General features: G+C 53.1%; 1 protein-coding gene across 3 annotated transcripts in view; it reads right to left on the reverse strand.

The window, feature by feature from the left end:
- Positions 1-8,078: 8,078 nt before the first annotated feature.
- Positions 8,079-26,360, reverse strand: part of NEURL1B (neuralized E3 ubiquitin protein ligase 1B) — a gene marked incomplete at both ends in the record, with an annotated part of 97,254 nt that continues 78,972 nt past the window's right edge. For 2 of the 3 annotated variants that reach the window (XM_082490058.1, XM_082490059.1), the window contains 4 exons: positions 8,079-8,323; positions 9,134-9,259; positions 10,208-10,915; positions 13,668-14,228. In XM_082490058.1, the coding sequence (XP_082346184.1) occupies positions 8,079-8,323; positions 9,134-9,259; positions 10,208-10,915; positions 13,668-14,228 (1,640 nt within the window). The remainder of the gene's footprint in view (positions 8,324-9,133; positions 9,260-10,207; positions 10,916-13,667; positions 14,229-26,360) is intronic. The other variant, XM_082490060.1, reaches the window with a different exon arrangement.

A 26,360-nucleotide genomic window follows, 5' to 3' on the forward strand; every position in this document is an offset into this window, starting at 1 on the left:
GATGAGCGTGGCTGAGCTGTCATTCCCCAGTGCTTCTTTCTTCCCTCCTGTACTTGGCTACTTTGCAGATTCACGGCCACATTTCTCTCTGGAAGAGCTTTAAACCTGGCGCTTCTGTGGGTTTCTTGTTGACCAAGCCCTGTTGCCCTTTCTCGTCTAATTGCAAGTGTCAGCGCTGCAGCCGCAGCTCCACAGCCACATTGTTTGGCTGCTGAAAACAATTATAGTTTGCCCTCTAATTTGAGGCTGGCAGAATTGCAGGAGCGTTGTCCACTCCCCAAAGCGCTCACGTCCTTCTCTGTCCCGTATTCTCCTACCCTGCAAACGTGGAGTTCAAGATACCTCTGTCTGCGTACAGGATGAAAATGATAGTGCCTCAGGCCAGGGTCATTCTGGGAGGGTGATGGGGCAGTTTGTCCCAGCCCTGGTTTGACCTGACCGAGAAGCCCTGACCGTCCCAGCCTGGCCTCATACCCAGAAGCCCCAAGGTTCATATTTAGCCGTGGGAATTCGTACACCCCAGCCTCCAGCTGATTCCTCTCCCTCCTACCTATGGTTTTCTCTGGTGGCACATCAGCCTCCGATCGGGCTGACTCACCTGAGCTGGCAATAAGCAGTACATCTGCAGCCCAATCCTATAGCAAAATGCCGTGCGTGGCACATTGCGAGGTGTTGATGTGCTCCCGGGAGAGTTGCAGGGTGGGTTGGGGGAACAATGCTGCCTTGTCTGTGCGCATCTCTTACTCCGGTAAATCCTTTTTGCTTTGGAAAGGAATGGGGACAGGGGGAGTTAAACCAGAGCTGCCCAGTGGCCAAATCCAGCCCCCACCGTGTCTGGGGAGGGGGCCGGACCTGTGCCCCCCATCCACTCTGGCAGTTTCACACAGGGTGGAAGGGCGGCGTGCCCTTTCCCCGTGGCACTGCGTCCTTGCTCTCTCTTTGCTGAATGGACTTTTAATCTCAGCAGTGTCTCTCCTTTCTCTGTCTCAGAGACCTCACTGCCCCCGGCTTTCCTCAGAGGGGACAATGCTATTTCTGTGACCTCCGTGCTAAATGAGGGCTATTTCTGCTTTCCTCTCAGACTGAACCTCAGAACTGGTAGTGCTTCATTTTGCTGACACAAGTACTGTATTTGGTTCATTGAGCGCGTGGCAGGATCGCTCCCTTGTTCCCAAAGAGCTTCCAAGAAGGCAGGGTGAGTGCCCAAGGTGGGGGTCACCCTCGGTAGGGTGCCGACACCGGCAGCATTACCCCTTCCTACCGCTCTTCTGTCTGCGAAGGGACCGCAGGCTGGACGGTGGCTCCGGTCGGGAAGATGCCAAGAGCCACTGGGCTGGCAGGGCTTTGCCCTCCCTTGGTCCCACACATGCCCCCCGCCCCGGTTCGGCAGCCACCCGTGCCCTCTGCCAGGCTGCGCCTCCTCTCTGTACCTCGCGTGTCAAATGCGGCCAAGCTCCCCGACTACCTCGTCAGGAGGAGGAGGGCGGCCGGGAGACTCGGTACCCTGAGCATGGCCGCAAGGCGCATCGCCCATCAGCCAAAGACCAACCTCCCTCCGACCGACCTCCCTCCTTGCCCACCACCAGCGCAGCCCCGAGGCCAGGGCGTGCAGCAAGGGCGGGCATCACCGTGGCTTGGGGTAGAAGAGCTGGGTTTTGGGGGAGGGGGGGATTTCCCATGGCTCGGCACATTCCTGGCAGGCTGGCAGCCCCCGCTGCGCCCTGCTGCTCCTCGCAGGCTCTCGAAGCCTGTTTGTCTGTCCGTGTCTCGCTGTATTCTGTAGGCGCGTATAAATCTGCATTACTGTGGGCGGGTGGGGGGTCAGCGGAAGATAGATGTAGCTGTGTAAATGCCCTATCTATACTTTCACCATTAGGGGATTGATTATTTTTTTTTTTTTATTCAGTGGGTTTGGGTTTGGGGTTTTTTTGATGGGATTTTTTTTGTCTGTTTTTTTTTTTTTTTCTTTTTTTAAGAAATAAAAAGAAACTGCTTGACTGGTTTCAAGCACCCTTGTGAACCTGTGTCTGGCTGGCTTATGTCTGGGGTGCTGCACGGCGGCTGTCTCGGGGGGTGTGCTGCTCTCCTGCCCGGAGCCGTGGCAGCTCTGCCCGAGGAGCTGGTTTGGGCTCTGGCACGTGCCGCTTGTCGCTGCAACGGTGCTACCGGCGAGAAGCTGTGTGCGCATCTCCGCTGAGCTGCACTCCCTCGTGTCACAGAGGAGCCATCTCCAGGTGAAGTGTTTCTCTGTCCTTGAGTGTTTTTGTCTGCTGGGAGACAAATGGGGCAGTGCTGTGTTTGTGTGGGGGCTTCTGGCTGCGCCATCCCTTGCAACAGGGCTGGAGCAGGTCACGATGCTGCAACTTTTGACTTGGGGTCCTTGGCCACAAAGAACCCAGCTCCTCCATCGCTGCTGTGCCCCAAGTCACCTCTTGGGTATCCCACGCTGGACACACCGCAGGAGCAGGGTTCAGGTTTGGGTACGTGTGTAGTGTCTCTGCGCTGCACTGGCACGGGGGGGTGGTGGTGGTGGTGTTTCCCCTGTGCAGCTGTGGCTGTGGGATGCTGCTGCTGTATCAACACTCCCATGTGGGGTGTTAGCCCGGCCCCCATGTTGCAGGTCCTGGGTGTACCCCAGTGCTCATGAAGAGAAATGTCATGGCCAGGTTAAGCAGTGCGCAGCAAAGCTTTGCTTTTTCTTCCCGTCCCTATGACGCAGTAGACACAGCAGCATTGCAGAGCCGACCCGCCCAGCCCCGCATCAGCAGGATGTGCCGTCCATCCACGCAGCCTTGACCCGGCTCCCCACACAGCACTGCCCGGCAGCTGCAACGGTCACGGGGACCCCGACAGCTCCTTGCGTTTCACCTTTGTGCCCGAGACCAGATGAGTGTCGTAGCAAATGGGGTGGTGCAAGTGTAGAAATTGTGTTGCTTTGAGCTCAAGCCAGTAGGTAGGGCCTGATGATTTTGGGAAGTGCCCATCCGAGGGGGGCTGCGGGGGTGGGTTTCAGGCCGGCTGGGGCATGGGGCTACATTAATTGAGAAGGCTCAGGCGAGAGCAGGGAGTGGAGCCCAGACCCCAAGTGCCTTCTAGCGGAGGGCTGTGGTATTGTACACGCACAGTGCCTGATAAAGGGTAGGCGAGAAGGGGGGAAAAGACTTGCAAGAGCATCTTCTGCTGGCCCGGCTCACCGCCTGCTGGCCTGGGACGCGCAAGCCTTGTCCATGCTCACCTCTGGCTTTCAGGTGGCCATAACCCCGCTAGCCCGCACAGGGCTGCAAGGGCCATATGCAGGTAACAGCCCGGTGCCTGCCGCGGTGCGTGGCGCATCGGGGCCCGTCTCGCTGCCCCCGGCAGCCGGTGTTGGCTCACCTGCCTGCAGCACGTGCCTCGTGCCAGGAGCGAGCGCCTGCTTGCCCACGCGCCGTGCCGGGCTTGTACAGCAGTAGCCCAGCACACAGCACCCACCCTGACGCTGCCATTTGCCACCCAACAGCAGATGAGTGCGCCGGGGAGAAATTCGGGGTCCGTGACATAACCTGGAGTGTTGCACCAGCGTGGCCACGCGGAGCCCGTCCCACCTCAGGCGGGTCCTTGCAGCCGGCGCGGTGCCACGCCGTGTCCCCGTGTCCCCGCTGCTCCTGGCGCTGAGCGGTGCCGGCTGCTGCCCAGATCTCCAGCGCTAGTGCGGCCGTGCCGCGAGCGGAGCTGGCAGAGCGCTAACGAGAGTTGAGCTTCGGCCACGGGAGGCTCAGTTTGGGCTGGTACGTGCGTCACGGCACCCGGGCTGGCACGGGGGAGGCGAGCGGTGGGGGGGGGGGGCTGCGGGCGCAGGCGACGGGAGCGGGCAGTGGTCCTCCCCGGGGCTCGGGCTGGCAGCGGCCACAGTGGGTCATCACGCTAATGCACAGTCGCTCTGTGGCCTGAGACGGGCGGCGTTAGTCTGCTGGCAGCTCACAAGGATCAGCTCTCCAGATAAAGTGGGGCAGCAGAGTTTATAAAAAGGCATTTTGGCATAAATAGCCATTGTGGGGCTCCTTCGCCACCTGCAGCTCACGAGGGTTTTCGTGCAAACGCTTAACTATGGCTGTGTTCTCGCCAGGGCAGAGTTATGAATGAATTCTTCCACTCCGCTTTAAGCCACATCTGAGGCTGCTTGACTGGTGTCTGGCTTCGGCGGGCCACATTTTGGGATATAAACAGTTTACAGAGCAGACTTCTGTTGGCCTCGGCTTGTGAAATAGAGAGCCAGGCATGGCTACAAAACAACACACACAAAAAAGAAAGGAAAAAAAAAAAAAAAAAGGCAAAAAAAACCACAAAAAGAGACAAAAGCCCTCCTGCCCGTGGCTGCGTCACCCCTCTCTGGGCCAGCCGGCGCGGTCCCCGGGCTGCCCTGCTTTTTTTTTTAAGCATAGGTGCCTAGGCTGAATGGAGGTGCCCTGCCTCTATGCCACGCTTTGGAAAGAAACGATTTGCTCACCCTCCAGCTCAATCGCTTTTAAACGTCCGGGAGCACTCTTTACAAGCCAAAGTTTTATTTGTTTCATAAACAAGTAAAATTATATTAATGTAAAACAGGTAAATGGACAAAAGTAAAACACACGGCACTGAACACAACGCTATAGAGCACTGACATGTAGAAGTGCAGTTCCCTCCCTCGTGCGATGCCCTCCCCCCCCGGTCCCCCAAATGGTTTGCTTGAAAAGCCTAATACAGAGGTCCAAAATCTGATTCAGCTTAAACATGATGTACAGGTCACAGTATTGAATCATAAAGGTAACGATAAGAGAGGAACTGTCTTGGAAAGGGGGGAAAGTAACAGAGTTCCCCCATCTCTTCTTTTTCTTTCTTTCTTCCTGTTTTTTTAATTTTTAAACAAATAGGTTAGGAGGAGAGGGGGGGAAATCCATGGAAATAAACACTTTTTCACTCCAATATATATATGTCTAAAAAAAGCAGGATTCTCAGTGAACACAAAATTCTATAAAACTACCATTGATCTGTGTTGTTTTCTCCCCCTATTTTTTTTTTCTTTTTAAAAGTTGCTTTAAAAAGGATAAAAAGTGCACAGACACCCTTATAAGGCACAAACAGATCTTCTGTACAAATCATATATCATCGGACTGTTTAAAAAAAATAGCAATACGAGTACTAACAATTAAATCTGTAAGAGGCTACCTTTTCCTGGAAATCTTTTGTAAGAGGCCTATTTTGGAAAATTCCCGTTGCTCTGGGACAGGCAGGGTGACACGTCCACTGGTCTCAGGTCCCGCTGGCTGCATGGCGGCACTCTGGCCCCCGTCACTCCTGTCACTGCCCTGAAGGAGCTGGCTCCCCTGCTGGCCCCGCTGGATGCTGCCCTTCTGGAATCCAGTCTCGGCTGCTACAGCAAAAATTCAACCTGTGCAACATGTCCTGAACAGCTCGGACACAGCCCGGGGTGGATTCGGTGTTTCTCCTTGCTGGCTTGAAAAAAAATAAAGTGAGAGCTACACCGAAAAAAAATAAACCCACCCCAGAGATGCAATTAGTACCACTCATTGAGGACCTGAGGTGTCGGCCAAGCAACTGCGCTCTGCTCTGCCCAAAGCAGCTGTGTGCAGCCACCGAAAGGGACCGGGCACCCCTGGAACCAGGACAGCAGCCCCAGGGATGGCCGCCGGCCTTTGCTAGCCCAGACCCGACGCAAGCTAGCCTCACCCGCTGCGGAGCCAGACAACTTTCCTTGAGATCTTCACCACGCAAAGGCTGCCCACGGAGCCCGTTCACCAGGCGAGCGCTAACCCACCTGCCCCAACCTTTCATCCCCCGCTCACGCACTTTGCCATCATCGTGCCCGCGGACCGCGGCCGGACCCTGGTCCGCAACGGGAGGCGGCGCCGGCGGCTCTGCTGAGGGCTGAGCACCCTCGGCGGCACGAGCCCGGTTGCCACACAGGGCTCTGCTAAAGCCAGCAGGCACTCACGCCGGTGCAGCAGGGCAACGGCTGAGAGATCTCTACAGCAGCCTCTCATTTATACGCTTAATTAGCTCTTCAAGGGGTGTGGGGGGGGGAGTTTTCTCCATGCCCTGTGTGAGCCGTCATGCTGGAAGAGCCGCCGAGCAGCCACGGCCCACGGCAGGAGGAGGGGGAGCTGCTCCCCCGGGCGCTCTCTCCGTGATGGCAGAGCGGGGCTGGGACGGGGGGGCCGAGTGCCGGCGGGTCACCGAGCGCGGCACCACCAAACCCCCGCCCAGGCAGCGGCACCGCGAGAGGCGGCAGCGCAGCCGCGGCTACCGGGAACGGCAAGGCGAGGTGAGAGGCACTGACGACGTCCGGCTGCCCCTCTGTGCCCAGAAGCCCTGAAATGTACAGGGGTTGCTATTCTTTTTCTTTTTTTTTTGGACTAAAATGTGATAAATTGCACCTTTCTGAAGAAAGCCGTTCTTACGCACTCGCTGGCACGTGGTCACCCAGCTAGAATGAAACCAGAAGGACCGTCACCCTCCCATCCGCATCCTCTCCCTTCCCCTCTTTATGAACCTGCACCGGCTGGAAGGTGGCCAGGCCGGGGCTGAAGGACCGCAGAGGAGCCGTGGGAGTAGACGGAGGACGGAGGGCAGCTCCTGCGGGAGCAGGAGGGAGGAGGACACCGAGCTCCCCGCACCGGCCCCGCTGCCGCCTGCTTGGACGGTGCCCAGCTCATCCAGGTTGCTGCTGCTTGGAGCTGTCTAATATCACAGCCGAAACCCATTTGCCTTTTAAGTCCCAGCATCTAATAATAGCCCCGGAGCCTTTTTCTTTCCTCCTCCCAAATGAAACCAAGTGGGATAGATCCCTGTTCATCTCAAAAAAAGTTCTCATCTACTGTTGGGACCCACTGCCCGGGCAGCTGGGAGCTGTGCTGGGAAACCTGGAAAGGCAGGAGAAAAAGCAGGTAAAGTGAGCAGAGAGTCCTCAGAAAAACAGCTGAGCCTGCTGGGACTGGGTCAGAAATGAATTTCTCACCACAGGCTCCAAAATATCCCTGCGGCGGGGCGGGAGGAAGGCTAAGCCCTGCCGGGGGAGGGCTAGGGGAGGCGAGGTGGGCAGGACGGTGTGAGATGGCGTCTGCGCCGCCCGCCAAGAGGAGCGGAGCAAAACGCAGGCGCGTGTGCCTGCGGGTGACACACGCCATCGCCGCAGGCGGCGGTAGCCCCGCGCTTCTCCTAAGCCGCGATTGCAGCGTGCCCGTCCGAACGCCCGTCTCATCCCCGGGCTGCAAGTTATGGCTGCGGCAGCCAGACATGCGGGCGCTGCCCGGACGGCCCATCGCTGCTGCGGACGTTGGGCTTGGCCGGGACTCGCCGTGGGCTCCTGGTCCTCGCTGCTACCCCACGGCTGCTCCCCGGGTCTCAGCCTCCCTGGCCAAAAAGTCCCTGCTCTGCCACAGAAAGCAAAAGGTGCTTTATTTAAGTCCAGCCCAGCTTCTCCACGTGCCCCAGAAGCCTGTTCACGGGGGTGAAACCCCAACAAGTGAGAATCTGGCTGCGCTACTATTTTGGCCTTTGCTAATTCCCCTTACACAGATGAACATGACATTTCCAGATCAGTTTTTGTCCACTTTGAGCCCTCCCACTGGGCCATGTCCTAATTTTGTTCCACCCCAATGCAAGCGCCTGGCAGCAGCCCAGAGCTGTTGGGAGTTTCGGGGTCGGGAAGCCCCAGTGGCACCCGCCACTGACCAAGTGGCAACCTCCCCTTCCCGACTCACACCACAGCGAGCCTCCTCTGGAGGAGGAGGAGGAGGAGGAGGAAAAAAAAAGAGCCTTTGCCTAGGAAATTTCTCATTTGCAGCTGGGTCAGGTCCAGACCGCAATTCCCTGGATTTGCCCGTGGGCACACAGCCTAGCCAGCGCGGCAGCCGTGCCGTTGGGCCCCACGCGATCCTCAGCTCAATTTTATCCCTGAATTGTGCCCTACCAGTCAAATAAGGAAACACAGATAACGAGCCACTTGATAACGACTGACCAGCACGATAACCCATAAGCAGGGACGGAAAGGCATGGTTACTGCTAGCGGCGTTCCCCCTTCCTACAGCCCGAGCCGGGCGCTAAGGGCGGTATATTTTAATAACATCTTTGATGACCCGTCGGCAGATTGGGCAGCAGGCGTTGAGCTGCTTCTTCAGCTTAAGACCGCAGGTGTTGCAGAGGCACATGTGTCCGCAGGTGTAGATCACCGTGTCCACCTCGCTGTCAAAGCAGACGGTGCATTCCCCGTTCTTGCTGCTCGATGGCTCCGGAGGGGGGAAGACGGGAGAGACGGGAGGGCTGAGGGGGGAGCTGGGAGCAGTCACTGCAAGAGAGGAGGAAGGAATGAGACCATTTGGTCACCAGGACGGTACAAACCTGACACCGTACAACGCACACACATGCTCAAGTCACTTTTTAAGGCTCTTCCTTCCTTCGTCATTGCCTGGTTCGTTTGACCAAGCGTATTCTAACCGGTAGCACAGGTACAGCTCCGGGCAGAGCCTGCCATCCATTTTTCTACGGATGGGGCAAGCACGGCTCGCCTGGGCTTCCCCGAGGAGGGCTGTGATTTTGCGCACCTGTCTCATGACGTGGGTGTGCAGAGCCCCGCTCCCCCCCAAGGAGCCGTGCTCCGCGCAGGGTGCTCTTGCGTCTCGGCGGCCGCGCCGGGCGGCCGCGGCGCTGCGCAGTGGCAGCACGTGTGGGGAACGGTAGCGGGCAGGGCAGGCAGGGTGAGCGTTTACACGGGCATCCCTGCAGCAGCAGAGCCTTGGCAGTGCCGAAAGCAGCGGTCCGGGTGGTGTAAGACCCCCAGACGTGACACGGCACCCACCAACGCTGCTGCTGCAGCTTCCGTTAGACGGACTGCCAAAGTGGGAAGCACACGCAGCCCTTCTTCAGGCCGTGAAAATCTTCCCACCGCTCTGTGTTTTCATAGAATCATAGGGTTGGAAGGGACCTCTGGAGATCATCTAGTCTCTCCCCATTATTTCTGTCGGGCTCGCAGGAGATGTAACATCTCCCCCGTAACCTTGCCCTGCTGTCATGCGTAGCCCCAGCATCGTCTGTCAGCCCGGATTCCTGTCTCGGCGTCGCCGGCACAGCCGGGGGCCGAGGAATAGGCTCTCCTTACCGAGCGATGACTCTGAAGCAGACGACGACCTGTTGACGCTGAAGGCCATGTCGGAGTCGCTATCGTACTGCGAGCCGCCGGGGGATCCTGAGGGAGACACGGTCACTGGGCTGGACTGCACCGTGCCTGCAAACACAGGAGAGAGCTGAGCCCGCCGCGGGGCCGGGGGACACCCGAACCCCAGCGAAAGGCCCCCAGCCCACGCGCGCAGGGTGCTTTAGGGTAAAGTCCGGCTGATGAGTTAAGTGCTGCCCCTTCGTAACAATACAGGAGCATGATTTTGGATGTGACCTCCAGGACCCGGACCTCGCTATGCCATTGTACAATTTCTGGTCAGTGCCTCAGCGAGGCGAGCAGCGGGTTGTCTGACAGCCATCATTTGGGGCGTAAAGTCACTTCCCCGCGGTCCGGATCTCTCCAGCAGTAGCGCCCTCAAGCTATCGCTGTCTCACTGTCAGGTCAGGGGCAGCCGGGAAAGGGAACCGCTTTAAATGAGAAAAACCTGCTTTGCAGAGTCATCAGCACCTGCTTTTCTGACAGAATCCTTAACAAGAGGAAAGGAGAAGCGCTGTAACTGGTCACCAGCAACAGATCAAAAGTGACACCTGACAGCCGAGCTGTGGCAGCGCTCGGGAAGCGGTTACTGCCCATCAGCAACGCACGTGCTTACACCAGAGCCGCGCTCGCAAAAATCACCGCCCTTACCGAGGCAGGAGCCTAATACCTGTTGGCCGGAACAGTGGGTTTATAGAGAATCCCTTTTAAAAATAACAACTCTGAAAACCAGCTGTCCCCCCGCCAGCCATCCCTGCCTCCCTACCTGCTGCTTCTGTCACCTCTCAAGTCTCATCCCTTTCTGGGGGACTTATATAGGCTGCGCACATCTATGTGACAGCTACCACGTCTCGCTCGCTCTTGTTTGCAAACACAAGGTGAGATCAGGAGCCGCTTCCGCACATCGGTGACCTCCTGCTAAAGGCGACACTGCGAATGCAAACCCGCAGCTCCCGTTCTGGCCCAGGAAACTTCACCGGCCAGGTGCTCCCCACTGTCATTTATTTTGGCTGCACTTACCCAGTATTTTGAGCTGGTTGATTACACCGTGGATTGTAAAAAACACCCAGAGAGACTGTGAGGTGTCCACGCACATCAGCATTCCTCGGCTGACTCCGTTCACCCCGTGGTGCACCTCTCCGTTCGGCAAGACCATGAAACTGAGAATGTCGCCGCTGTTGAGGACCGGGAACGCTCGGTAAACCACCCAGTACTCCTTGCGGTCCAAGAGAAAGTCTGGATCTGCTGGGAGCTCGTTTGTCCGTAAAGTACTCGGATCACAAGAAGTGATGCCAAATGAAAGGGCCCCATAGTATGGCAACCCCAGATGTCCTACTTCCACAAAGAGGCTTTCACCGATGTGCAAAGGCCGGTCAGAAAACACCAAAGTCCTATTGCTTTCTTGCCAGTTGGTGCACGCAACCATCCGGTCCTGAGAAAAGGTGATGTCAGGTCCACGGGTTGGGTGGAATCGCAGGTCTGTGTCCAGGAAGGCTGGGACCCCCTGGGCACGCTGCCGTCGGTTTGGGCAACAGGGGATGATGTGGTTGTCTGTCGCCAGTCCTGGAACCCGACTCAGGTTTAGGTTTGCAATTTTGGCCACCACTTGGTTATTCTCCAGTTCGTTGTTATTGAAGTTGGCGGAATCATGGTTGCTCTGTGGAAGGCAAGTGCTGAGACGGGCCGTGCTGAGACGGGCAGTGGTCATGGTCTCTGCAAACATGCTATCTGTGAGAGAAACCCAGGGATAAGGGACATTAGAGTCAAGACACAATTGCCTGCTTTTACGGTTATAAAGGCTATTTATTTCAGCCTACAGAGTATCTGAATTCTGTTCCTCTGAATGGAAAAACAATGGAAAAATTAGCCAGAGGTCAACCACTAATGAAAGGCTAGCGGTGGAGAGTCTCATGAGGAGCAGGCAGAGAAATGGCTGCATCTTGGCACTAGCTGAGGAAAAACAAGTGTTATGAAGTACCTGTGTAATTTGGGAGCTCCTTGCACTGGTGAACTGGGAAAAGCTGTAAACCAGTGTGGTCCTACAGCTTTCTCAGTAGAGGGGACTAATAGCTTTAAGGGTGCTCCGTAAAAAAAGGAAACTTCTCAATATCCTGTTGTCCAAAGGTCTCGTGCGAGCCAAATCTGCCACACAGCTATGGGCGAAGGAGCACAAGCATGAACAGATACCCCTTCTACGCTCCTTGTCATTGCCTTACAGCTGCGAGGTGTCTAGGCACAGGAATGTCCAAGAGAGGTCCTTTTCCAAGAAGATTTCAAGCCTTGTACCTCAGGGGTGTTCACACCACTGCAGAGATTCTGAATTGAGAGCTTGTCACAAAAGCTACTTGCTGCAGGTGTTACAAAGAAGGTTTTTACAGTTAGAGAGTTATTTTGCCCTTTCACAGCCAAGGGAAAGTCAGGACGATGACCCTTAATTCATTTCCCAGATTTTCACCTCAGCCATGCCAGGACGGAGGGGAGATTTAAAGGTGTGGGGAGGTTCAGACGTGCCCTTCCTCCTCCCTCCAGCGCTGCCCGGGGCCGCTTGGACCCTTCACCGTGAAGGGAAGGCATTAACCAGCTGAGCAAAGTCGAAGCAGACGGAAGTTAAGAGTGGACGTGAATGAAGCAGACTCCTGGTCTTCCCAAAGATGGAGAGGGGAGAAGCATCCCAGCACCAACACTGCCTGCTCCTTGGAGGAGAAAATCACCCCAATCCACCCAGCAGCTGCAAAGTAGAGGCTGCCTTTGCTCAGAAGCCCGTGCAGGAGGCCACCAGTGCAGGCTGATGGCTGGACCAGCTGCTTCTAGCAGGCACGGGCTATCAGGCAAGAAATGCTCCCACAGAGGAGTAAGACACATCCGAGCCTCACGATGCTGAAAGATGCATTTTGCGTATCTGCATTTGGGCAATATTTTCGCAGCTTTCTCGACTTGCAAAATTTTGGGAGGAAGACACAGAGAGACAAACATGTCCACTTTGACACCACCACGTCCGTAGCAAGGAGGCTGGGTGCCCTGGTGCTCCAGATGGCCGAGCATCGCCCCGATTCCTGGGGCAGTCTGTGGGGCTTAGGATTTCGATCCAAAAATAAAAATCAAGAGTTCAGGTGTCCTCAGGCCAAGACTTTCACTCTGCACACCGCAGGACTGGGGGGTGGGGGCAGAAATAAGCTGCATTTTATTTTTCTAACTATAATCTAATGAGGAAGAAGGACTGCTCTGGTGAAGCAGCTGCACTGGCCGCTACAGCAAATGCTCCTTCACCTCTGCGATGAGCATCACGGGCTGGAGTCCATCTCAATTGCAATTACAGGATAAGCTACTGGTAAGGTTTAATTACACATTTGAGGCAGAGCAGGCAGGGCGAAGTGTTGTTTACGTGTAGCCTTCTCGGCTGTAAAATAATTGCTACCATTCAGAAGAATATGTGATGGAGCTGCCTGCCCACCGGACCAACAATTTCACAGCTTATCGCTGGTGTCTGTTCAGGGTGAGGATGGAGGCACCATCCCCTTGAGCAGGTGCAGCTTAACTTGGCTGTTAAAACTAAATCAGCTCCTAGGAGCCTCCAGGAAAGGGCGACACTCTTGTATTTTAACAGGATTCCCTGTGGTGTAGACTAGTTCAAAACGCTCCATCTAACGCCGAATTCATTTGAAATTCTGATGCTGTAAAAGTCACGAAAGGGAAGTCGTTCCATGGCAATCGGCCTCAGTTCGCTAATGGGAACAAATCCATCCCCTCTTGCATCCCTCTCCAAGGATGATGCTTGCAAACCAGCTGGGCTTAGGGGTGGGGGGCGATGTGGTAGCAGGGACCCTGAAGCACACAGGAGCTCGTGCTACATCTTCTCATTGCTCTTCAGCTGGTGGGCTGCATCCTGTGCTGCAGCCGCTGCTTTGCAGACATACAGTGATGCCCGTGCGGAAGGGAAGGACAAGTCGGGTTACGCCTGCAAACACAGCTTGTGAAACTGCCGGCCGAGGTGGGGACCAAGGCCAAGAGTTGAGAGAGGGGCTGGGGAAGGGTGCCAGGAAACCCTTGGGGAATAGGTGGTAGTTTTCCAGTGCACTGGCATTAACTGGTAGCTGGGAAAGAACGGGGGAAGCCTGAACCGTTCACCTCTGTCCCCTCAGTCCCTGGGACCTCGCTGTAAAGCAGCACTACGTTTTTCCACGCCAAAGCAGCACATCTAGCTCAGAAAAAGCTGGGTAAAGTTACATGTAAAGATTTCCATTTATCCCTTCACGTGGCTGCTATAATGCACAGCCTTAGGACTTTCCATCACTGGCACCTCTGAAATACGCTGTTTTCTGGATCCCCACCGCTGGCAAAAGAAAAATGGTTAATCTGAGGTACAAAACCAATAGTAAGTTAGTTTTCTTAGGTGTCCCATAGAAACGATCAACCAGATAGATCATGCCTCTGTGGAAAGAGCAACCAGAAGAGCAAGTCACGGGCGAAAACACACACTTACCTAGTATTTGCACTTCATGGGTAATTCCATAGACATCTATGAGCGCCCAGAGAGGACCGGAAACTTTAATACCACAGTGAAACAATATTGGCTCCTCGTCATTAATACTGTAGAAGACTCTCCCATGACGGTCAACCCAGAAGGCCAAGATATTGTCTCTCACAGCAAACCTCTCTGGCAAAGCTTTGGCCCAGTATCCAGGTCGGGTCACTAGGTCCGGGCAGGCGTACTTTGGTATCTCGTCCGAGCTCATCTGCGATGGGTCGTGAATGGTGAAGCCGAAGCGTAGGGCCCCGCTCCAGCCGTGGTGCACAGCCACCAGCTTCAGCCTGACCTTCTCGTAGAGGTGGATGGGCCGGTTGGTGAAGGTGACCCCGTTGCAGAAACTGTTCCGCCGCGTGGCCTTGCGGGAGTGAGCGTCCAGGCGCACGTTCTTGCCTTTGGCTTGGGAGTGGAAACGCGGCGGCTCCGTGATGGCGAGGACCGAGCGTCTCTCATGGCTGCTGTTGGGCAAACTGTAATAGGGGCGGCTGGAGACGGAGCGGGTCTGGTGGCTCGTGTCTGCAAAAGGAGAAACCAGCAGCTCCGTCAGCAGTGCTTGACCTGAGCCAGGCCGCAGCTCAGCCCGGGCAACTCAACTGGCGCGCCATGCGTGCTTGGCATGGCTGGCCAGGACCGCGCTGTTTAATCTTAAAATGCTGTGCGCGGCCACAACCTGCTCTTTGTTGCACCAATTTGGCCCTCAGCTGTATGCAAATAAAAAGCAAATGTGGCTCCTGGGGCGAAGGTTAGGCAGCTTCCCTTCTACGCCCTGCAGAGCTGGATGAAAACGAACATCCCTTTGTTCCCATCAGATGCATCCTATTGCACTCGGAAAGGCCCCGCCACTTGTGACTGTGGCTCCGCGTTTCCTATTTACAAGGCACGTGCTGTTAAATCACCAGCCGGTGGCCACAGTCACACCATCTCTGAGAACCGTGGCTGCTAAGACCAGAGGTGCTCAAGATGAAGGCAGATGTAGGATACTGACTTTTTGGGGGACATGCTGCCACTGGCTTCTCTGTCCCTTAATTTTGTAACGATGAACAGGAGCTTTTGAACAACACAAACAAACTGAGACATCTAGCAGCTGGAGCACTACCCTCTGCGTCACCAGACTGTTCTTCCAAAACTTTCAACCCAGCCCCTGGTTCAGCTATCGGATGCAACCGGCACATTAAGGAACATTTCATCCCCCAAAGCCTCGCCTTTACACAGAACATCCCATTTGAGCTCAGAGCACTTTATAAATGATGATTGTTTTCAGCTTCACAGCACCACATATGGCACAGAAATCCTGCCATCCTCATTTTACAGATGGGAGAAGGAGAATTTATGGGTGAGATCTTGCAGCATTTAAAGTCAATAGCAATTTCGAGACCAATTTCAAGAAAAGCAGATTTGAGGCCTCAAGTGAAGTTCACGCAAGCGTGAAGCAGAAATGAAAAAAGCCCAACTTTTAATCTTAAGCCTTATCTATAAGCTCCCTGAGACAGAGACGATCTATTTTGCATATCCCCAACACATGGGGCCCTGCTCCGGGACCAGGGCTCCCATGACCACCACCACGGTGTGACAGGCGCTTCAGCCTCCCCGTTTCCCACCCACCCCACCTCTCCTCCCCTCCGCACCAGGCTTTGTAGATTTTTAAAGCAAAAATGGAAGGCACCCTGGGTGCTCCAAGTCATCCTGTTAAATACAAAACTGCGTCACGCGCACACATTTATTTTGAAGTATATTGCCACGTTTGAAGCTTTAGAAGCCACCTGCCTGGCCCTTCCTCCCCCTGCGTAACCCCTGGCTTTGCTTCGTGACAAGGGAAGGATTTTCGGACGCTTTCCTCTCTTGGAAGGCAACACCAGAAGATGATGGGAGCTCAGCTGGGGATGCCGGCAGGAGGGCTGCAGTTGTGACACCTTTTTCGCAAGCAAAACCCTACCAGGTAGGGCGGCGAGAGGCTGCGCCTTCCATCCGTGCCTGAACTCACGGAGGCTCTAAGCCACCGCTGCCTCGTGAATGCAAGAGAAGAGAGGTCGCCCGCAAGGTCTGAAGACACCATCAGCCCTTGAAATCCGGCAGCTGCAACGGGAGTCGAAGAGCTACAAAGGCAAAAAGCTCCTGTTCGCAGCCAGAAAAAAGGGCGGTCCTAAGTTAGGACAGGCAAACGCGGTGGCTGAAGAAAAGGTCTTTTGTATCCCTTCATTTGCACTGCGCGTGACAACCGCTGCGCAGCACACGGTAACGGTTAATCCCGTCGTGCGCTAATGTCAATAAATCCATCCTTGCCCTCACACCAGTGCGGGGGGGTCCCATTTCCACGCCAGAGCCACGAGGGCAGGGTCCCGGGGGAGACGGGGAGCAGAGAAGCCCCCCTGGGTGTTAAATCCCTTCGGGGCGGTCCCCCTGCCCGGCACAGCATCCCCGTGTGCCAGGCGTCCCCCGGGCTCTCCCAGGGCAGGACCGGGATTCCCGGGCTCAGCCTTGGCTGTACTCGTAAGAGGTACGGGTATTTCTCTTGGGTATTCCCAGGAGGAACCTCGTTTCCGTGCCTCCCGAAGCGCTGAGGAGCAGAAGATGGCTGCTCTCGGCACAGGCTCACCCGCTGCTCGCGTGGGTGCCGCTCCACGCGGCTGCCTGCAAGCGCTGCCCACAAACGCTGCCGCCGCCGCCGCCGCTGCTGCTGCTGCAGAGGAAAGACGGTTTGGGGTTTCCTTAGCAGAGAGGGGCATGAACCCGGCCGACACGTAGCCCTGAGCAATGAGGGATGGGTGAATCCTCTCCTGGCCGCGCTTTCCCACGCCGCCTCACCGTTTTGCATCCGGATTCACGGATCCTTTGCGCCCCACAGCTGGGACGGGGGTTGAGCCAAGCCACGGACCAGCCTGCGAGGGGTCCCGGGGGACCTGGTGGGCTCAGTGCTGCTCCTTCACATCACACCTCGCCCTGCCGGGCCACAGCTCCCCGTGCAGAGCACCCCTCGTTTTGTACTCCATTGAGCTGCATCGCTTTCTAAAATGATTAAAAATAACTCCCCTGTGAAAGCGAGCGCCCTGGCCTCAGCGTCCCCGTGTCGGCCAGGAGGAGGAAGGAGGGAAGAGAGCTTTTGTTCTCCTCTCGGCTACCACAAGAACTCCCTGCTTCCACCCCCGGTGCAGCACCAGCCTTCCACATCGACCTGCCGGAGAAGAGACACGCGTACAGACGGAGCGCGGTGGGACGCGATGCCCGCCGGCACCGCTCACGGGCAGGTACTTCTCACGCCGCTTTCGGAAAGCACGGAGGACCGAGGCGGGAGTGACAGTGACAGCAGCGCGACGGACGGAAGAGCGATGACATGGGCACCCACTTCAAAGGCAGCTTTGGTTCCACAGAGGAACTCGGGGCCAGGGTTTGGCTTTTTTTTCTTTTCTTTTTTCTTTTTTCTTTTTTCTTTTTTTTTTTTTTTTTTTTTTCCTTATTTTAAAAAAACAGGAAAGCATATTGTCGCTAAACAATAGGAAAGTCTCCAGAAGGAAATGAATGGATCACTTATTTATAATGCGGTTCCCCCCTCGCACGAACACCTGCCGGTTGCCCCCAGGAATAACGCCTGACATAACCCAAGGCAGGGCAGGCAGAGCTTTCCCACTGAAGCGCGCCTGAGGCTGAGCTTGGGCATGTGCTTTACTCATTACGTACCGACGGGGACTAGGCGAGCTCAACAGGATGTTTGTGCCTTTGAACTGCCCTAATTTGCGGCTTGGCTTCCATAGTTCGGATCACATTTCAGTCCCTCTGCTGTTTCCCCAAACCCTCCGCTCTCCCGGCTCTGCTTTCCCACCCGAAACCCCGCCGGTGGGACAATGACAGCCAAGCTGGCGGCAGAACTGCCACCCCTACCCAAGGGTACCTGGTGCCCGGACCGGCAGCTAAGAGCTACGTCAACTCTTTTTTTTCAGCTATGAGATTCCTACAACGCTTGGAGCAAGTAATTTCTTCTCTTTATGCCTCACTTCCGTGCCCAAGAGAGAGTAATAGTATTCCTCCACCTCGCAGGAAGCTAAAAGGATTAAAAAATGTAAGGTTCCCAGATACTTCAGCCCCGAGCCTTGTAAGCACATCAGTGGGCTGGCTAGATGAGCACATGGGACACAAACTCAATGGGTCCCATCCGGGGTGATGTCCTGAGGTCCCTGAGGTCCCATCCAGCGCTTTGTTTCTTTTCATTCCAGAGTTTTCCATTTTTCATCCCTACTCTCGCCAACCGCAAACGTGATGCTCAACGCACGAGCGAGGCTTCAGCAAAGGTGAAGTAAGCCAGGAAAACGGAAGGAAAAGCTGAACTGAAGGATTAAGAATAGTGTAGGGCTCCTCACTGAAACCTGCAAAAGAAGCCCTGGCTGGAAGGCAGCATCTCCATCCCCACGGGCTGCGCTGAAACAGATCTGGATTATGGGGACAACGTGCTCTCAACTGCAAGTAGCGATCGCACATCTGAAACTTCACCTGCTTTCCAAAAGGGCAGCACATTTATTTCTTAGGTTATGCTGACCTTTGGAGAGGTATTTTAACAAACATGCACTTTGCATTTCAAAAAGGTTCAGGCAGGCAGACCCTGGACAAATTCCACGTATTTATCATGGTTCCAGTTCTAAAAATAAGTATATTTTTTTTTCGCCCATTTGTTCACAGCACAACTGTGCTGTGTTTGCTGCGGCGCTGTAATCCCACCGACAACAGCAGACAACATTCAGAACAAGAGCCCCCTCCAAGGCTGCAGCTCTCCGGGGCGCGGGATGGACGGGGGCTGCTTAGCCGGAGAGTTGACCATAAGGCAGACCGGTCCTGTCTCCGCTTGCCCAGCCGAGCCAGGCAGGAATAATGCCATGGGAAGCCCTAAAATGACGGAGAGGAGAACAACGTTCAAGGGGACCGACGCTACGGGAAAGAGCGCCAGGGGCAAATCTACGGTCTGTATTACCCCCACAACCGCTGCATCAAAAGACACCCCCCGGCTGCCACAGCCCTCTCCTGGGGACCCCCTCCAAGTAAACCCCCGGCAAAAGACGCGCAGCGTCGCGAGGCAGGCAAGTTGCAGGGCAGCCAGGGGCCAAGCAGGGATGCCGGGTGGATAAAGCAAGGGCGCCAAGGGAAGAGAGATCCCTGGGAGCGCTACCCCGTGGGTGAAGAGCCCACGGGCAGGCAGCTGGCGCGCGCGCGCCCCGTGCTCCTCGGAGAAAAGGCTGAAAGGCAGCAGCGAGCGGCCTGAAACCTATCCACTAGTGCTCACCGCACAGGCGAAAGGGAATCCAGCCTTATCTTTATGGCTGCTGCTTTATCAGCAACATTAGAACTTTTTCCTATTACAGTAGATAGTTGGGTCGCTGCTGCTGCAACAGCCCTGTTGAACATTAAATGAGGCGTCTGGAGAGAGGGGGCAGGCGGCTTTTGCCTCCAAACAGGAAAATCCCAACAGGTGGGGACAACGAGGTCAACTCAATGAGGTTTGCCGCACCATCGCAAGCCTGGAGAAACAACCCTCGCGCACCAAAAGTCAACCCCAGCGCGGTCCAGTAAAAACACGGTCCTGGCTGCGCTCCTCCCACTGCATCTTTATGGCCGGCGAGGATGCGGCCGCGGGCTGGAGCCTTGCCGGAGGCTGGGAGAAGCCGGCTAGGCTGTTACTGCAGATAACTAACGTTAACGGTAACGCGAAACAGGATTCTGCTCCGACGCAGTCTTATTTTCTGTGAACAAGAGATAAAAATCTGTCCGCATATAAATTTAGTGTGCTGCCTAGACTTTTTTTTTTTTTTAATACAGAAAATGTGTCGGGGAGCTCTGCGGGAAGGGCTGGTGTCGCCTATTCTACGCTCACCAGTGTGAACTGGTGAAGTTAGGCTACCATAATCCACTATAAGGCTGCTACAAAAAATTGGCCTCATTTCCAAACATCCTGCTGGCTCAAACACTGGAGAACTCAACTCGACAATTAATAAATATTCCCCATTTAAATTCCTGTGGTCTACATGACCAGTCCAGCACCCTACTTTGATGTACAGGTCTCCCTGCCCAATCCTCTAACCTGAGACAAATTTCCAGGGAGTTAAACCCCCCCCTGAACGCACGGTGCACTTGCAATACAGTGATACAGACATTGGGGCGCTTGGGGGAGGCTGAAAAGCCCGCAGTGAATCGCAGCAAATGTGACATTTTTGCAGAGACTGATTTGGGAAGGAGGGGAGGAGGAAAGACGGAATTTGTTTTTTCATTACGAGAAGGTGTGTTGTGGCCCTGAGGTAACCCTCTATTCAAGTATCTCATGGACATACAACATATTTCGTTGCAAAACAGTCCAGGAAAATCCCAGGGAGACAACAGGGATTGAATTTAACTCGCAAAATCAAGTTGTGCCTGTCTCCGCAGGGAATTTCAGGTGAGAAAACTCTCTCGCTTCTGTGGCTAATGCTTGAAACCAAACATTTTACGGGGGATTTTTTTTTTCTATAAAAATGCTAAACCGCACTTTTTTCTAGGCAGAGGCTAATGACACATTCTGGTCTTCTCCATGAAAGCAGAGAGGTATTTGCCAACAGTATTAGGCAAAATCCTTTTGTTCTGATCCATTTTCTCAAACCAGTGAACATGGGCAGTTCCAGCAGGACCTTGCAGTATTTTCCAGGCTGCTCCATCCCCCGTCTCCCACCATGTCCTCAGCCAATGAGCTCCTGTATCCTCGCTCCTTTCAAACTAAGCCCTTTCCTTGCAGTGGGGAGCTCATACAAATGCCAAGTTCAGCCACGTCATTTAAAAGAAGGGTTGCCTGACAGGAAAGGCAGAGCCGGGGCTCAGCTCTCCCGGTTAACCGAACGTCACATCATCACCAGCATCGGAGCCAAAAGACGGGAAGTGCAGCTGAAACACCAATGTCTCTCTCCAAGATCCACCAGCTGGCTCGAAGCAGAAAATAAACCACGACAGAAGGCCTGCTCCAAGGACGAAAAGTGCCGATCGCGTATCTTCCACGACCTAGAAGTGATCACAGAGCCCCAAAGACTGGGGAGAGCCAACGCTCTTCCAGATCAGGCAGGAAAACCCGCCCAACCAACTCCCAGACCTTCTGCTTGACTTTGCTTTTTGGAAATGTGGGCACATCTTCAAGCTCTCCCCAGTCTCCTTCCACCTGTGAACTGCGGGATAACAGTGACCCGTTATCACTTCTGCATTCCTCGTCAGTGCTTTTCCATTTCTGTTCGTAGGTCTTCACATCTCTTTATCTCTGTGCCTACCTACCACAACAACACACTGAACAGTTTTTTGTGTCTTGTAATTTTTAAAGCTTTCAGGCTTTGGTATTACCTCTTTTTTTTTTTTTTTCCCCCCCCTAGGCTGAAGATGTTTTGCCCTTAGCTTGCCTATACATTTTCATTAGGTTTCATGAACTAACTCCTTTCACCACATGGACGTGAAAGACCATTTAAACTAAAAATAAAATAATTAAAAGAAAAAAAAAAAAGGCAGAATAGCATTTCCTAATCTGGAAAAAAGGAGAAGTATTCTTTAACCTAGAGGGCTTTTTATTTCCTTGCACAAGTGAGACACCCAAGAGACTACGCTCTGGTGGTACACGAACTCAAACTTGTCACAGGGAAAGCCAAGGCATGACTTTGATGGTGTGGCATTTTCAGAGCAAAGTGGGGAGCCCTGACCTAAACCAATACCGTCTTGTGGATCAGGCTGCTATCCAAAAATCTCCTGCTGGGTCTGCAAGTATAGGTAAGTCCACCTACGCTCACCTCCGTCTCCCTGTTCCCCCGTCCCTCTCCTGTTGTGCCTCTCACTGTGTTCACGCACGAATTTTGCTGCAAAGTTGGCCCCATCTTTATTATAGGTTTTTAGTTCTCCAGCATATAAATAGCACTAAGAATACACAGAAGCCAACGATTAAGCACGGGGAAAAAAAAAAAAAACTCATCTCCCCCGTATTATTAGCGAATCTGGGTCAATGAGTCTGCAACTCCAGTAACAAATTCTCAGACTTGGTTAATAAGAGACAGAGGGAGGGGAGGGGGGGGAGAGAGATGGAGGAAAGGCAGGGTTGGTGCCATAATCTCCGCTTAAGTCTTTCAGTGCGAGCGATGAAAGCGGCTGCATGATAGATGAGGGGCCTTGGAAACGGCACAGCTTATTGTAATCCGTCCCATGGCCTCGACGCCCAAGCCCGCTGGCTGGGGTCAGTCAGAAGGCCACGTCGGGGGTTTGAAAGTCATAAAATATGGGATGCAAAACTAGATGAAACTTTTGGCTACTGGCTAATGATAAAAACATCTTGTCAAAAAGAATCAGTCGGCCACTCTTACTATAGCTCTTATCGGGAATTTTTGGACTATGTTCCCACTAATATGCTGCATACGCAACGCGTATGATTTCACACACCAGCAGAGCAAACCTGTGCCTCTTACTTGATGTATTATGTTTTTGCAAAATTGTTACCTTCTTTAGAAAGTTAACTTGGGGAGAGCAGAGGGCTGCTCAGCTCACTTATCTTCTGGTCCCAAACTCAGAGTCCATAGCGCAGTTTTGGGAGGTGATCAAAAGAACCAGAAGAAAGCAGCTGACATCTGTTTAAGCAGCTCCACAAATGGTTTCTGAGGACTGCTAGCTTGGGAGACTAAATATTTGCCAAATCTAAACGCTCAGCTTGTCAGTCAGTGATAGGTATTGTTGTGATTTATTATTTTCATTGTTTTCTAGAAACAGACAATAAAGCGCACCATAAAGCAGAGAGCACTAAAAGATGTAGCATGCCAGGCTGGAAAGACTGGTCTGGAGGAAAGAACTCAGCTGGAGACCCAAAGATGGGAGGAGAAGAGCAGAGATGTGGACAAAACCCCTCATGTTCACTGGGGCGGTTGGGTTCTGCTTTCATTTACTAAATTTATACAGAAATGGGGTCCAATTTCCGTGGATTTACAACGCTAAACTATTTTTTTTTTTCCAACGGCTGTTACTTCGGGCAGGTCTGAAGCCCACTACCATCTTCTGACACATCAATTTTGTTAAATCAAGCGTGTTGTGCTCACTGCAAGTTAAACCCAGCTTCGAAGGCCAACATCCAAGGACCCCGTTTCAACAGTGGCTTTGCTGTTATGTCAAGCACCATCTTCCCTGTGCATTCCCTTTCTCCACAGCCCGACTCAAGGACGGTCCCACAGCACTTGTGTCAGGGCACCTTTTTCTCTAATGACTCCTCCTTACGTTCATTAGAGGAGAAGGACTTTGTCTTCAGTGGTTTCAGTGCTCTACAGCACAGAGCTAATACAGATTCTCATGGCATCAAGACAGACATAGAGATAGTCTTAATTTTATAGGATATTATGCCACCGGAGTGTCTCAGAGATCCCTTCATCCCTGCTCCAGGCCAGCACCATTCACTGCTGCAGCAGAGACTACAGACACAGCCTAAGAACAACCCAAGGCAGCCAAAAACCTGCTGTATTTGTGAGTGCTGCTGGTCCCTCGAGGCTTGAGGCCACCACGTGGCTCTGGCTTCGAGGTGGGGAGGGACCCCGTTGCTGTGTCTGCGTGTGACCCATCCTATGATGTTCCTGGTTAATCACGCTGCACAGAAAAGATCCTAGTTAGAGTATTTTTCACAGATTAAAAAAACACATCTGGGTTTGTCTCCTTGCCCCCGATTTTCCTCCTTTCCTTAATTCTGAACTTCCAAGACATCTTCTCCCCTACAGACAGTATAAACAGCTCAGGATTGTTTTTCAGAACGATGCAAAGCATCGTTCTGAACCGGTGTTTTCCTTTTCCAATCACAAATGTGATTTGTTGAAGAGTTACAAGAACATGTGAGTGGCGTAATCACTGACATTGAAATGGTCCATGCCCTCACCCTCTCCCCGTGCCGCCAGAGGAGCACGTAACGACCATTAATGCAAATCGACTCCCTGTTTCCATTGGATCTCTTTTCCTCGAACCAGCTGTACCAAGTCATTTGCACCGGGGATTTATAAATAGTGACCATGTCTTTCCAATGTTAATGGCTTTTAGTGAAATCAGAGAATGAAATGCATTCCCTTTAACATCCTTAGAGCAGCAATTTTATCCCATCCCATGGTTTCAATGCAGGGTTTATGGAAAAGAGCGCTGGAGCTTGGCACATCCTTCCCACAGCCTGTCAACGTGTCGCTTCCAGCACAGACAGGAACAAAACGAGGGAAAGAATTTTGTTGTCTCCCCCATGCAGGAAACCCACCCATCCCCTACAGACAGGCAGCGTCACGGCACTGCACCAGCGAGGCAAGCTTGGGAAACAAGGAGGGGAAAAAAAAGGCTTTGAAAAGTAATAGTGGTAATTTAGCCTGGCTTTCGACGCACTGTTCTCTGAGAACACCCTAAAAGCCAGCGTTTATGTTGTCTTCATCCCTCTGAATTCAGACCGTGTACAATTTACACAGATGCCCTTCCCACCTCCAAAAAGCACGTCTGGAGAAAGGCCAGGACACACGATGTGCTGTCAGAGCCCTCCCCGGTCTGGGTGTGCACCGTCCCCTACTGCGCCACGGCTCAGCTGTGCCGCGGGAGACGCAGGTGCGGGATGCTCGAGCCGAGAAGCGTTATGAGCTGAGTGTGTTTTCCAAACACACAAGAAAACTTTCCCGTAAGCATGAGAATTGCCCAGTGCCAGGACTACAGAGGAAGAAAAGCTGCAGATGAAGGGCAAGAGCAGCGCTCAGAGTGATGCTACGGGCGCAGAAAGGAGAGCCCGGCCATTCATTTCTGCCTTCAACTTTTTCCAAGAAAACCTTATGACAAAAGGAACAAACCTGCTATTTTTCTTTGCCTCAAATTTGCTACAGAAGCCTCTTTCGTCTTTATCTCCTCTCTTCATAGTGGTTCTAAGGGTCCCTCTTTTTTTTTTTTTTTTCCTCCTAATTACAACTTCTCTATACTCAGAGGACAGGAAAGAATTCAGTTTAAAAGAAAAAAACGTTGGAGCTATTTCAGTCCAAACAGGGATGGATAACCAGAGAGCCATTAGACTTAACGGTGGCACCCATACAGGGCTTTTGATCTGTCCTACGGGAGCCGCAAAACCACAGGAAAAAGGGGAAAAAAGGCCTCTAGGAAGATGTTCTTTCCAGCAAGCCCTGTTCCCAACATGGGGCAGCATTTTTAAATGTTGTCCACGGTTCCTTTTATATTTACACACAGTTTAAACAGTGATCTGGCAGCGAGAGGGGAAAATGCTTCGGGAGGAACGCATGGCTGAGGAAGCTAAATAAAGAAGTGGCCAGGTCTTCAATCATCCTATATTTTATATATACAAAGGCTGCGATTCCACTAAGCTTTTCCGAAACAATATGTAAAGAATCCAAAACAGGGCAAAGGGATGGGAATAACTGGTTATAATTAAAAGGGGGGGGGGGGGGGAGTACAGCTCTTCCACTCTGCCAGGCCAGTTTCCCTGGGGGCATCGCAGAGCACAAAGGGATCTGTGGTGGTGGGATCTGTAACGGGTTACAGGTAACTGCACAGGGGCTGAGTCCAACCTGCGCTGGGTGGGCTGGTTGCCCGTGCCAACACTCTCCCAGCAGGGAGATTTTAAATAAATTTAATACCGGCCAAACTGTCTTTCCAAGTGTTCTGAAGGGCCGGTGACTTCACTCAACCCATGGACGGCCCAACCTGTGCAATCACATCACATGTTCTGTTGGCTGTTTTAGTTAATGTTCAGACAAATAGGCTATAGCTTTTTCTAAATACTTCAGAAATAAAGCCAAAAATCTTTAAAAAAAAAAAAAAAAAAGAGAGAAAGAAAAAGAAAGAAGAGGAGAGTTCTTTGCTGGTCCAGAAACAGAGGAAAATGTTCCACTAAAAAAAGATGCATCCTTTTTTCCTTGGTTGATTTTTTTTTAAATGCATAGTTTTCTGCTAAGCTATGAAGTCAGTCGGAGAGGCAGGTGGTTGTGCAACACTTGGCTGCTGCGTGGCTGAGCTGTGAGATCCTTTTCCATGATATTTACAGGAATTAATAAGAGGAAACAAGAGCCACTTCAAGACATTAAACTGTCCAAACAAAAGAAAATACAGTCATACCATTACTGGACACACAATGACCTCAGCCCCTTTCTTCATCTCAAATGTCTTCAATTATTTCAACACAAAAAGCATTTGAGCAAGCGAGGTTTATTTTTAAGCCTCCACGTCAATCTTCTTAACACCGGTGGGATTTGGTCCCAGCACACCTAAGTCAACATCAACATTTTTCTGCCTTTACTCTCCCTTTGCGGTACCCCAGCCAAGAGATGATAAAGGCAGGTGAACTGAAGAAATCTGGAGGCGAGAAACAATTCCTGGCATTGTTGAAGATAAATGCCAGCTTTTTTTGGCCAGAAAAAGGCCAAAGCCTTTTTTTTTTTTTTTTTTGTTCCCTCCCCTGGAGGAAGGAATCGTTCCCAAGGGATGGGGCGAATGTGTGAACGCTACAGCAAACAAACAGCACTGCAACCTCAGCAGCGGTCACCCGTGGGTGCCCTTCTGCCTGCCAGGAGGGGTCCAGGCAATACAAAACACTGGGTTTCATCATGTTTTCCCACCTTCTCAAGGTGGAGCTTGGACCATCGCTCAGCAGAGCGTGCTTGGTCAATGCCTTCATAACAG

The sequence above is a fragment of the Vanellus vanellus genome, assembly GCF_965231255.1.
Source record: "Vanellus vanellus genome assembly, chromosome: 13".
In the NCBI taxonomy this organism is placed as follows: Eukaryota; Metazoa; Chordata; class Aves; order Charadriiformes; family Charadriidae; genus Vanellus; species Vanellus vanellus.